This window comes from Athalia rosae, chromosome 4, assembly GCF_917208135.1.
Source record: "Athalia rosae chromosome 4, iyAthRosa1.1, whole genome shotgun sequence".
Lineage (NCBI taxonomy): Eukaryota > Metazoa > Arthropoda > Insecta > Hymenoptera > Athaliidae > Athalia > Athalia rosae.
In genome coordinates, this window is record NC_064029.1 from 19,582,633 (window position 1) to 19,594,663 (window position 12,031).

Genomic DNA, 12,031 nt, shown 5'->3' on the forward strand with positions numbered 1-12,031 from the left:
TACATCTCCTGTTTGGCATCTCCTGTTCCACATTAAACACATACCAGAAACGATTTATTTATTATATGTATAAATAAGGTGGAAGGTTCTCCAAACCAACCAGACACATGCAACAAAGCATGATTCGCAACGATAATTTTTATTCATTTTCAAGTGTCATTTAATTTCTATTCAATATAATATACCCTCATTACCAAAAACCTTTTTCCATAAACTCTACCTAGACTATGTTTTCTATAATACGGTTCTGTATTTCTTGTTGCATAATTATTTAGTATGTACACAATTAAGCATATTACAAAAATGAATAGTCACTTCAGTTCAGTTATCAATCTTAAACTTCCTTATGTTATTTTTGGCAGATAGTTATTAATAATTCAGTGATCTTTCCCTCACTTTACATCCAAGAATAGTTGAACTGTATAATAGTGCAGGGTAATGAGCTGATTTACACCTCAGAATCTTATTTACACTTACGAGTTATACGCGTACTCTCTCTCAGCAGAAAACATACAAATATAAGTATCAACTAGCAATGATTAAGCGACACATTATTGTGCTCAATAATCTGTTGTATTGACCTCGGATGTTTCAAAATTTTCGAAATTAACTATTAGTTAGAACCATATCGAACTTTATAACGTGTTTTCTATCATTTCAAAAGTGATAAGCGGATTTAATTGATCACAGATTCTGTACATGATAATTATAAAACAGTTGATGCAAAGTAGTACCGATTCAACAGTTCCATTAGTTGGCAAATTAACTGTGTGTATATATTTTGTAAAGATATATAAGTACATTAGACGCACATGATTTACGCACATTCTAGTGAAATTCGTTGGCTCACTTTATTCATTACAACTTGATCGCACACATATTTTATTCTCTGTGCATAACTCCCTTTCATATATCAGCTAGTTGAATCAAACGGAATTAGATCAAGAAAACTAACTTTCTGTTGAATCTTTAGTATTATATGCAGACAAATCCTACTCTGCAACACTAACTGCAACAGGCACAGTTGTCCTTCAAACTAATTGATAAAGCTTTTGGTACATAGATGAAATATTTTTTTTTAAACAATTTCACTATAAAACTGTTGATCAATCGCTGAAAATGTTTGTTAAATACTACTTTTTTCCACTGATATTTATCTATCACTTTACATTGTGATACAGAATAAAAAATAAATGATCGAAATTGAAAATGCTTTCTCTGGTGCTATAGAGAATCAGGAAAAAATATAAACTCTTCGTCAAATACCGATTACATGATGTTGTTCTACTGCATCCTTTAATGTTTAATAAAGAAGATATTATTTGTTACTAGCTGATCAAATTAAATTCATGCATTGAATGTTTTGTCTCCAGTAATCTTATACCATTTACATTAGGTACCTGTGATGGCTCACTCAAAACCGTGTCACCCTCGATATAAAAGCCTCAAATCATGTTGAAATTGGAAGGGCTTTCATCAGTTTACACATCATAACAAGATTAATTATAGCATGGAGTTTATGTTCAAAAGCACCATTAGTTTAAGAGCTAAAATCAACGGATTGTTGCACAGAATTAGATAATATAACGTAAGGATGACAGTCGTTGTGTTTACACCGAATTGTTTTTTATTCGTTTTAACTGATCTATTGAAAAAAGGAGATGTTGAAACTCTTGTCACTCAAGCCTTGAGCTACAAAGTTTGAAACTTTTTTTTATGATCGTAAAACACCGGCTGCTATTCAACATCACGGACAATTTCCGGCTAAACTTTTATACACAATTATGAAGCCTATGAGTCCAAATACAATCATTATAATTCATCGTTGATATGTTTTTCACTGTCCATAGAGTTGAAATTTTCTTTTTCTTCAGGAGCACCAACATATTTTTTTTCTCGATATTCAAGATTGTTTCTTTCTAACACTGTATACTCTTTAGATGTTATGCCAGATCTTTCCTGAAACTCAGAAAACTCTTTTGCTACTTTTTCTTTATCAGATGCCCACACAGGTTTTTTCAAGTCGTTCAGAGGATCGCTAGATTGCTCCTCTTCACGAGGTATATTATGTGGCTTGATACCTTTCCTATTCAGTTTATCCACCATACTATTTCGAGAGTTGCTGATCTCTCGGTGCATTTCCTGTAACACTTTTTCTCTAGTCATGTATATTATTTCGATACTCTTGAGAAGATCAGATTCTTTTGCTAACATTTCTACATCAAGTGGCGCCTTCACATTCTTAATATTATCCTCATTATGTGGAACCATAACAGCATCGAGATTGGCAGATGTATCATCAGGTTTATCAGCATTTAGATTTTTCAAAGAATTTACTGAGGTTTCACTTTGTAATAAAGTAATGGAATTGGGCGTCTGTACAGCTTTTTCGATTTCTGTTAAAATAAACTCCTCAAAATCATCTAACTTTTGGGAATTGCTTTCCTCGGTTTTACCGAATCCTCTGACATTTTCATCGTTTTCTCTACCTTTATTGGTCGAAGGTTCGGCGTCTCCGATGACAATGTCATCTTCTTTTGATTCTTGCAAATCATTCATTACTAATAAATTATCTATCTCCTTCTCTAACTGATCCATCAATGGTCCGAATGGATTACTTGTATGTATAATAGTTAGGTCTATGTGTGCTAACCGCGGGATATTTGGATCGATCATCTCATTCTTCCCTTGAAATAATTCCCGAAGAAATTTCTCGATCGGTGGCTTCTTTTCAGCTTCCAGCATTTTTAACAATTTCTGGATCTCGTGAATTTTATCAAAAAGTGATGTATCGGGTTTCGATTGCCCGAGTTCCTTCAAAAACCACAATACTTTCTCTGACAAATGCTGGATGCTAATGGGACCTTCAGCAATCCTGATTGAGTGATTGACTATTTCTGATGGCAACGCACGTTCGGTTTGTACCACATCGTAGTACATACGCATTGATAAGCCTTCCATACAGACACTCGACCCTAACTTACTCATTGTGAATATCTGAGTGATAAACTTTTCCCGAACGATTCGCCACCGCTTTTCAAACTCTGATATCTCACTCAACTCGTCCAGTGTTTCCAAGGCTTTGTCTGGGTTCATAGTTATACTGATTTTTTCGTCTGTTGTAATTTCGGCTTTCAGGTGCTCAAACTCCACAATTATCTTATGGTCTTCCTCTCGTATGACACCCGTTTTGTTGATTGTTGGAGTTGCGGTATTGCCGCTCGCAGGATTTTGCTTCAACAAAAATTGTCCCGATTCCTGTCATTATTACGTGACAAATTTCAATATTGCATACCGTATGTGTACGATAAAAAGAAAAAAACACAATACAAAACTGCTGGATATTAGTATAAATAACGATATATTATGATCAACATTGAATGTATGTTGCACAATTTCAACAATGTAGTCCACATTTACTAATCCAACTTTGGCAGCTAATTTCTTGTGGCTGAATGATTTAACAGATACAATAAAATGTATTCTTCGGTAAATCATTTGGTGCCATGCGTTTATATTAGTATCAATTGCAAGTGTTTGCCTTCTGCAGAACCAAAATATGTGTGAAATTCAAGTGTATGATCAGTATATCCGTAATAACGGTATAATAATGTTAATCACTCATACATTTTTCAATCAAGATAAACGAGCGATACTATAAAAACGATGTGATTAGTCGTCGTCGCGACGTGTGGCAACATTATCAAGAGATTAGCGCTAGTTAATATCACGTTGTTTATTCACCATGTGTTGCATTCATGTACTTCTGGTATTTAGACTGATACAAATTTTCTACTCTCCATTTATTGCCGATATAGTGGTCAGCATGACGAATTAATGGTGTAATACATAATATTTATCTTATGTAATAAATTTGTAAAAATAGCACGTCTGCATTCCAATGATGCCCCGTAATTCCGCCATCGGATTATTATCGAAATTCATAATATACCAGCAGTATGCGGGGCGCCCCATGGGAATCTCATCTACATTTGCACATCTTCCACAATGAATCATATGCACGAATATTTTTCAATAATTTCAGATTATCGCAGATAAAAGGAACACGGGACACCCTGTACTTCTGTGACCTGCTTTTACAAGGGCCAATGTCAATTTTTTTACTATACAAAAGTTAATCTGATGGGAACCATAAATTCGGCTCTTTCGACGTTGGCTCTATGGAAGCATGAAGTCCCAGATATAAAATGCGTATGCACACAGGGCAGTTATGAAGTAATCTCGCCATTTCAGGGGTACAATAACAATGATATTTTGCTGTAAAAAATTTTATCAAAACATTTTCAACAAAAAATTTAATAGCAGGACCCGATCCAAAGTTATGTAAAGTGGACGAATTCCTATAAAAAATTATGGGACTCTGAAATCTTCTCGTTACCTGATAACTACTCTGTATCATCCGAAATAGTTCTACTTGAACCGAGCTATAAGCCAGATAGCAAGGTATTCAGCAATTATGAAGGCCAAGAACCAAGGAATACAAACCTGTGGAGACATTTGTCGAACGACAAATTCTTTAAATTTGCCTTTTAGTCTTTCAAACATTGACAAATCATTAGGAGCTTTAAGCTGGACCTCCTCTTTTGCGATATATTCTCCTGTGGAATCAGAAAGATGATTTTGTTAATACCACTATAAAGTACGTTTTGTCACCCACTAGAGTTCTGTTAGGAATAGTTGAATTACCTATAGTTACTACGAGTTCTCCTCCGCCGTCACCCATGGCACCCAATAAGCGCACAGCCTGGGCATTAAATAGGAATACAATAGGTATGACAACATAGTCAGCTTCATTTCCATCACCTGACATAGCAAACATCGGAAATGTTGAAGCACTTGAACCAGCGACATTGTCCAAAACTATACCCGCTATTGCCCCTGCTTTTTGGACTCTGCGTGCCTATATCAAAAAATTAAATAATATTGTTGGTGAAAATTGCATTTCAATTAAGAAAGCTCATGTTTATGAGAAAATCACATGGATCGAGTGATATTTACCTTTTCCACAAACATACAGTCTCCACGATTCATGATAGCGATTTTTCCAAGTAGTTTATCCGTATTAACAAGTTCTGTACACGCCGTTGGAGGGTCTGCATAGACAACTTTGCCAGTAACTTTATTATTTGGACCTCGAAGCTCCCGACCAAAGTGCGCTGGGCCAGCCAACAAGGTCAATTCATGCTGTGGAAAGGTCGGCATCGTGAATGTCACAGCTTGGGGCTTTGTTTCTGCTTGCTGCGTTTGCATTTTACTCAGCTCAACCATTTCGTGCATGAATAATAATCCCTCCTCCGCATCTTGCGCTGTGTTGGCCTGAACAACATTAACATTGAATGATTACAACAAAACTAGATTCAATAAAATTTACAAGACGAAAAGTAATTTATTTTCGCAAGATTTCATTATTATACGATGTACATGCTTGAGAAGAATACGTACATTAGCAAACGTGTGCAAAAGCTGAACACGGCCATCAGCTCGTGTTAGAATAGTGATACCCATGTCACCAAGTAGCGATAGATGCTCCAAATTGTTTGCCTGAACAAAATGTTTAAAGCATAGATTAGACAAATTTCTGTAAACTGATAGCATCACTCAAAATAAAAATGTTGACATCAGACAATGATTTGGATGATGGATGCAGCATTGAAAATCGCTTACTTGAAATTGAGCAGCATTTATTTTTCGTTTCATCGTTCGATGTCTCGGGCAGACATCTTCCACCATATTTCTCAACGGTTGCCGAACAGATGCTGGAAACAAATGTAGACTGTTTGGACAGGTCCGGTCAAACTCATCTACGTCAATTACGTCTTTCTCAAAACCCTATATCACAGCAAAGTGGTGAACATTAATTCAAGTAAAACGAAGTAACGCAAGACAATCGACAATTGAGAGCTGTGACTCACCAACGACGTATTTGATCCAATGGAAGCTAAGGTAAGAGGTAGCAAGTGGCCTTCGGTAGTGAAAACAAACTCATCTGGGTCTAGTACCAATTCGCTAGGGTCGGCAAAGAGTAGAAATAAGTATTTGAATGTTTCTGATAGTACAAAGCTATCCATTGTGTCGTCATGTTTGTTTGTACGAACATCCGAAACGGCGGCATAGCCACAAGGAACTCTGGCATATGTTTGTAAGCTTCTAAGCACTTTGCGGCCTACTCCTAAGTAATAGTGATCACCCGTAGCACGATACAAAAAATACGTTGATTCTAAAAACTCGGGTCTCAGTGGATGATGCCCCCAGTGTACCTGGAAGGTTTGTAAGAGAAAATTGAATGTTGCATGGTCCATGCAAAGTTTTTCTTCACTATAGGACAAACTAGATGAATTCTAGCAATCAACTCACTTGAAAATCTGTGGTGAATGCCTCTGGAATGAAATTATGCCTCTGCATAACTTGGTACAGCATCTCATGCGTTTCAACTGCTGGTTTTATGTCTCCTTTCAAAACCTTCAATTCAAAGTCATCCGTTGTGCTTTAATTCTAGAAATACGATTCGGGATTTTTCCCAATACCAGTCAATGTTTTAAACTTTACCTGCAAGCCTGGCCAGAAAGCTAATAATGCATCCATGAAGTTTTTAGAATTGGTATTAGGACGATGCATGTGTACATCCAGCAACATTGGTCCTTGACTAATATATTTCATCACAGCTTGGTAATGCTTGTTAAATCTTCCCAAGTATTTTTCATCTCCTACAGAACGTGAAAGAACCATTATTGTGTGCACTTAAAGAAAACGCCTTAAGAACTACTCAGAAGAGTTAATTATTGACTTGCCAAGGAGGATATAAGCTTTAAGACAGTATTCATAGTAGGAATCTATGCCAGCCCCAACTCCAGAATCTCTGCGAACCCAGTCACCAGAATTAACATTCAAAACAGAGCCCATTAGATCGGTACCTCGATGACGCATTCGCCACAAACTGTCCATTGCTCTCTGCGCTTTCTCCTATGCACAGGACATACCAAACATATGGATAATTTACAGGTTTATAAAATGTCTTACAATTATGCTGTAACAAATCATCTAAAATAAAACAAGTTTCAGTTCCACATTCTAAAAAAGAGAAATCATGCGTTTAAATTCATCACACTAGGTTCTGTCATCAAAAGCTCCAATTACTGTGAGTCGAAGTTTCGAAAAGTAAACCTGCAGCTGTTTATAAAATTGGCGACATAGCCAAAAGAATATACCTCAAAAATTGGTTCACCGGTCAATCTGGACAATGCGGCCATTTCCAAAATCATGCTGCCAGCGCAAGCTGTGCAGGTTTCTCTGGTAGCTTCAAGCGGTATACCTTTCATGCCATTTTTCAAATTTATCTGTACAGATAGCAAAATCAAGTATTACGAGGATCTCAGGGTTAACAAAGTAATTTAGTATTGTGATTCTATGTTGATAAATTACCCTCCCATATGGTATGCCAGTTGTTGTATTGAAAGCAGGCAAAAATCTGTAACCCAAGTCTTTTGCCATAGTTAAAAGCTCGCCTTTATACCAAGGCATGATATCAGCTCGTTGTTGTAAATATTCCGCTAATATATGACTACTCAAAAGTCCCCTGTGAGAGCAAATACGTAAGAAATGTAGGATTATTGTGTTTATAAATGCAAGTACTTAATGTAGAGCGTGATAACAAATTTCCTTACCCAAGCATTCTGATGTTGGTTTCAAACACAGAAACAATTACATCCGTATCAAAAGACACATCTCTTAGAACCAGCCTTACTGCATTTTCAAATTCTTCTAAATCACCCAGCAACTAGAAACGAACCAAAACAGACATTTTATGAATACAGATATTGTGCTATCACCAAAAAATTTGCAACATCTAATTCTCAGTGGACGGGGCTGTCCACGCCAGCTCAACTCACCTCCAGACCTCAGATCCAAAATACTTTTCTACAATTTTTTGTCAATTTTTCGATCCGCCCTTAGTGAGTTAGGAACTTTTACATTTCCAAAATTAACGTTTTGTAAAATCTGATAAGATTCAGATAAATTCAGTGAAAGAAATAGTACAACCCTATATTTCCAAAAGGGTTGATCAAAAGGATTTCAAAAGGAATTTTAAAAGTAGTACAAAGCTTGGACAATACCTCGTAAAATTACGGATCAAATCTTTAATGATGAGGTTTCGAGGAGAGTTGACTTGACGCGGACAACCCCAGTCATAATATTCAGTAGACTCTTCCTCTTGAGGAAATCTGTAAACCTCACTCATAAAACGGATCATAAATTTATAGAAACCTTGGTAACTCACCACAAGAGTGTCCATGGTATCTACCAGCGTTAATGAAAAACTGAAATAGAAGATAAACATGGGCATTTTCAAATAATCCATGCTACATTCATTTTGGTTAAAGTACATTCCAAAATAAGTGCTTACTTTCCAAGCGCAGTGTCAATATCTCCTCTGTTTGATTCTGAGCCTCTGTATCTGCCTTTGCAACTGAGTGGCATCAACTCGTCGGCCGGATACGCATTATCCTTTTAATTAACATGAATTTGATGATAGTTAATTTTTGAAATTTGTCAAACTAAAGAAATTATAACAAAAATATTTACCATGTAGGCGTTGTATCCATGATAAAACATATCGCGAGCTTCCTCCCTAAAAATGAACCAATTTTATTGTAGTAAAGTAGTTTCACCTTAGCAAACGAATAACCTTGTGCATTTCGTGGGCAAAACTCGGCATATGTCAGATGCTTTATGGCATCTCCTTGAGATGATTGTACAGTTGCAATTTTTTTAACAGATCAAATTCACAGTCTAAGAATTAGCAAGTCCGATCTGTTTCACATATATACTATTGTATGAATTTTACTGTAGCTTTAGCATATAATCTGAACTATAGGCATGATAGCCTGTGCCTTCTGCATGAAGTGGTTTACGTTTATGGAACAAGACATCATACACATTGAATGAAGCCGATGATAAATATACTGTTCATTATTACAATCTGAAGCAAAGACGCTTATCCAGTCTTTGCGCTAAATCCAAAGCTTTCATAGGCATATGAAAAATACATTTCGGCAAAGTTTTCAGGTCTTAGTTTTTCAGATGCTCTGAATTGCAACATGCATTGTTGCAGTATTCCATGTATCAGTTATGTAATTTATCATCGACACAAAGAAAACAGACAACAGCTGTGAATAAACATTTCATCCTGTGAATTTGTTTTAAAAGATTGTTCCAAACAATTTAAAAATACTTACTTCAAGGCTTCTCGTTCTTCCTTGGTCATATATTCGATAAGATCATCATCGGATGCTCTGGCTATTGATATGAAAGCGCACCCAAATATAAGGATGCCTTGTATTAAGGAACTGTGGGCCATTTTGACTAATCACGGTCAAGGAATTTACACCTTCACTAACTATCAACGATTGGTGTTATGATTTGACATTAAAAAAGAAAGAATTTGCAGGCTTCAAATCACTGATTGAAATACGCTAAAACTACAATTTCCTGATAATCCACTTTTCCAACTTTATGTTTGCCCTATTTATACATTCAATTTTAAACCTTGGAAATCGTGAACAGTTCAGCTTGATATTCATCACTTGCATCACCAGTCACATTAATCTTAAGATTAGGTATGTTTAAATTATTGTTTCTTTACATCAATTCTTTATCATACTCATCATGTACCTCAAGTATTGTGCAACAATATTTACTGATACGTAAAGACATTATATTATCGTATATGTCAATATTTTTTATCGGGTTTTCTTAATCAAGTAAAGATTTAAGTTGTCGGTGACTTATGAGTTACATACACACTAAAAATAAGTTATGAAAAACTGATTATGGGAGATAATAATAACAATCACGTCATCCAAATTATCTACAAAGTTGTTTATAATTAAAAAAAATTTTGGAAATTGTGTGCATATCTTGCCAGATGGTGTCGAACTGGTGTACTGACAATGAGCGATAAGAAATGAATTCGCTGTACAACCGCTTACATATTTTTATCAAGGCCAGATGATGTGGCTGTCAAGCTTGTTAGTAAAACATCATTGCAACGAATCCAATCCTGAGAAAGTCCGTACATTGTCAACACAGGCACATAAATTGTTACTTTATCAAGATCAAAAACATGATTACACCTTTGCGAAAGAATAAGATTATTAATTTTTCAAAATATACACGTTATTGATAGTAAATTGGCAGCAAAATTGTGGTGAATCATAAGTTTGTGATGCACAACCTAACCTTAGCACAGCAAAGTAGTGTAAAACTGGTCTTGCGGAGCGAGAGCGATCACCAAGTTGAGCCAACTAGGTCGCACAAAGTCCCGTTGGTAATAAATGCAATCAACTTCAGAAGTCGGCTCAAAAAGTTCCGCCAGAGGCGGGAAACTCTATTCAACCAAAATCAAAGTTGATTCATGGCTGACTTGTGAGTGAATCGACCACGGCCGTGTATTCGATTGACACATGTCAAAGTTACGTTGCGGTGTGACGAATTTTTTCGCACGCTTGTCACGCTAAAGTTTTATCACAATGAAGCTTTTAACGCATAATATGTTGACTTCGAAATGTCTGAAAGGCGTTACTGTAGGATACCCTCTAGCAATAGTGGTAAGAAAATGTTACTACGAGTGTGTGATTTTTTCAAGGTTATGAAATTCACACGAACACCCTGATTCATTCAGGTTTCAAAACCTTTGAATGCCTTATTTTTTTCCAGGCCAAGGATATCAAGGTCTCCGAAGTTGATTTTAATTCAGAATTTATTGCCAGGATTATTCCTAAACTAGATTGGGCAACTCTATGGAAGGCTGCTGAAAGTGTAGGTTAACATTTTTACTGCAAATTATTAATGCTATTTGACCAGAAAATTCATTGCGATTGATTCACTTATTATAGAATTACGATTTCTAACTTCCTGTGTAATATCTAGTAATAAGCTAACAATTATCAATTCTCTGTTGAACATCACATTTATAAACATAATTTCGCGCACTAAGTGGACATCTTCCATGTAACTCAAAATGGTTTTCCGATCAATACTAAAATCTTTCAATGCGTTTGTGATCAAACTTTAATGAAAACTAATTTATATGTATCTATCAATACTGAGACTTTTCAATATGTTCCTGAACACACTTGAATGAAAAGTAATTTTCATATTTCTTGACAGATTGGTCATGTTGGCGAGTTACCCCAGAACTTGGTTGAGGACTTTGAAGCAAACGAGGACTTTCTAAAAAAAGTTCATCATGTCCTTCTAGAAGTTGAGGTCATTAATGGAGATTTACTATGTCCAGAGTCAGGTAGGAAGTTTCCAATAAATGATGGGATCCCAAATATGTTACTCAATGAAGATGAAGTTTAAAATATTTAGAGTCTTTAAACATCTCAAGAATATGTGTAACATTGTACAACGATAGAATATTGAAATTTATTCAGGAACCAAAGTCCTTTATATGCTGCTTCAATTTTACCATTATTGTAGATCAAAATATGATATTTTCATCAGGGTTTTTCGTATTTCAAATTCTTGATACTTAATTAGGAAAAAAGTCTAAATAATAGTTACCCGTTTTTAGGAGTGGTTTATAAAAATTTTTCATCATCTGTTATGTTGAAAGGTATATTCTTGCTACAAGCGGTATATGTAGTTCTATATTGTAGCTGCTTTACATGTACTCCATATAATTTATCACTGTAACTACTATATGTAATCTAATGAACTGATGTGTTTAATAGAATAGATTTACAGACCAATAATGTTATTTATTTATAATTTTGTATTACAAATATTAATCGTCTCCTAACAGTTAAAATGTTGATGTTAGATTTCATATGTTTGACTTGAGTAACATGAAAAAAAAATTTTTGCACTTCAGCAACATCGAAGTATTTACAATGTTGTATCTCGTTTATGCCATATCAATAAAAGAATTCTAAGTTATCTTCAAATGTATTTCTTAACTTTAGCCACATTCTCGTTCTATGGGTTCATCGACTTCTCCATCTCAGTT

The 12,031-nt window shown here is 35.4% G+C and overlaps 2 protein-coding genes across 3 annotated transcripts; one reads left to right on the top strand and one right to left on the bottom strand.

The window, feature by feature from the left end:
* Positions 1 to 120: 120 nt before the first annotated feature.
* LOC105688340 (ER degradation-enhancing alpha-mannosidase-like protein 3) lies at positions 121 to 9,729 on the bottom strand. Of its 2 annotated transcripts, none has more exons than XM_012404528.3 (17): positions 9,255 to 9,729; positions 8,602 to 8,647; positions 8,423 to 8,523; positions 8,297 to 8,336; positions 7,683 to 7,795; positions 7,441 to 7,594; positions 7,227 to 7,355; positions 6,810 to 6,981; positions 6,568 to 6,725; positions 6,376 to 6,480; positions 5,934 to 6,278; positions 5,686 to 5,850; positions 5,464 to 5,562; positions 5,020 to 5,337; positions 4,708 to 4,921; positions 4,507 to 4,619; positions 121 to 3,234 (listed from the first exon to the last, which is right to left on the bottom strand). In XM_012404528.3, the coding sequence occupies exons 1-17, from the start codon at positions 9,374 to 9,376 to the stop codon at positions 1,813 to 1,815; spliced, it is 3,816 nt and encodes a 1,271-aa protein (XP_012259951.2). In that variant the 5' UTR covers positions 9,377 to 9,729; the 3' UTR covers positions 121 to 1,812. The 2 variants fall into 2 exon arrangements, with proteins under 2 accessions (XP_012259951.2, XP_020709418.2); XM_020853759.2 differs by having other exon boundaries at positions 121 to 3,258.
* A 739-nt stretch (positions 9,730 to 10,468) lies between these two features.
* Positions 10,469 to 11,961, top strand: LOC105688343 (multifunctional methyltransferase subunit TRM112-like protein). Its single transcript, XM_012404535.3, has 3 exons — positions 10,469 to 10,625; positions 10,735 to 10,836; positions 11,188 to 11,961. The coding sequence occupies exons 1-3, from the start codon at positions 10,548 to 10,550 to the stop codon at positions 11,380 to 11,382; spliced, it is 375 nt and encodes a 124-aa protein (XP_012259958.1). The 5' UTR covers positions 10,469 to 10,547; the 3' UTR covers positions 11,383 to 11,961.
* The last annotated feature ends 70 nt before the right edge of the window (positions 11,962 to 12,031 follow it).

What these genes read in the sequence shown, in the direction of transcription:
- LOC105688340 (XM_020853759.2), bottom strand. Translation starts at nt 9,376, where the DNA reads ATGGCCCACAGTTCCTTAATACAAGGCATCCTTATATTTGGGTGCGCT. An exon ending in TTGGATCAAATACGTCGTTG is followed by an intron (nt 5,851 to 5,933) that starts GTGAGTCACAGC and finishes GCTGTGATATAG; the next exon opens with GGTTTTGAGAAAGACGTAAT. An exon ending in TTTTGCACACGTTTGCTAAT is followed by an intron (nt 5,338 to 5,463) that starts GTACGTATTCTT and finishes AATGTTGTTCAG; the next exon opens with GCCAACACAGCGCAAGATGC.
- LOC105688343 (XM_012404535.3), top strand. Translation starts at nt 10,548, where the DNA reads ATGAAGCTTTTAACGCATAATATGTTGACTTCGAAATGTCTGAAAGGC. An exon ending in GATACCCTCTAGCAATAGTG is followed by an intron (nt 10,626 to 10,734) that starts GTAAGAAAATGT and finishes ATTTTTTTCCAG; the next exon opens with GCCAAGGATATCAAGGTCTC. An exon ending in TATGGAAGGCTGCTGAAAGT is followed by an intron (nt 10,837 to 11,187) that starts GTAGGTTAACAT and finishes ATTTCTTGACAG; the next exon opens with ATTGGTCATGTTGGCGAGTT.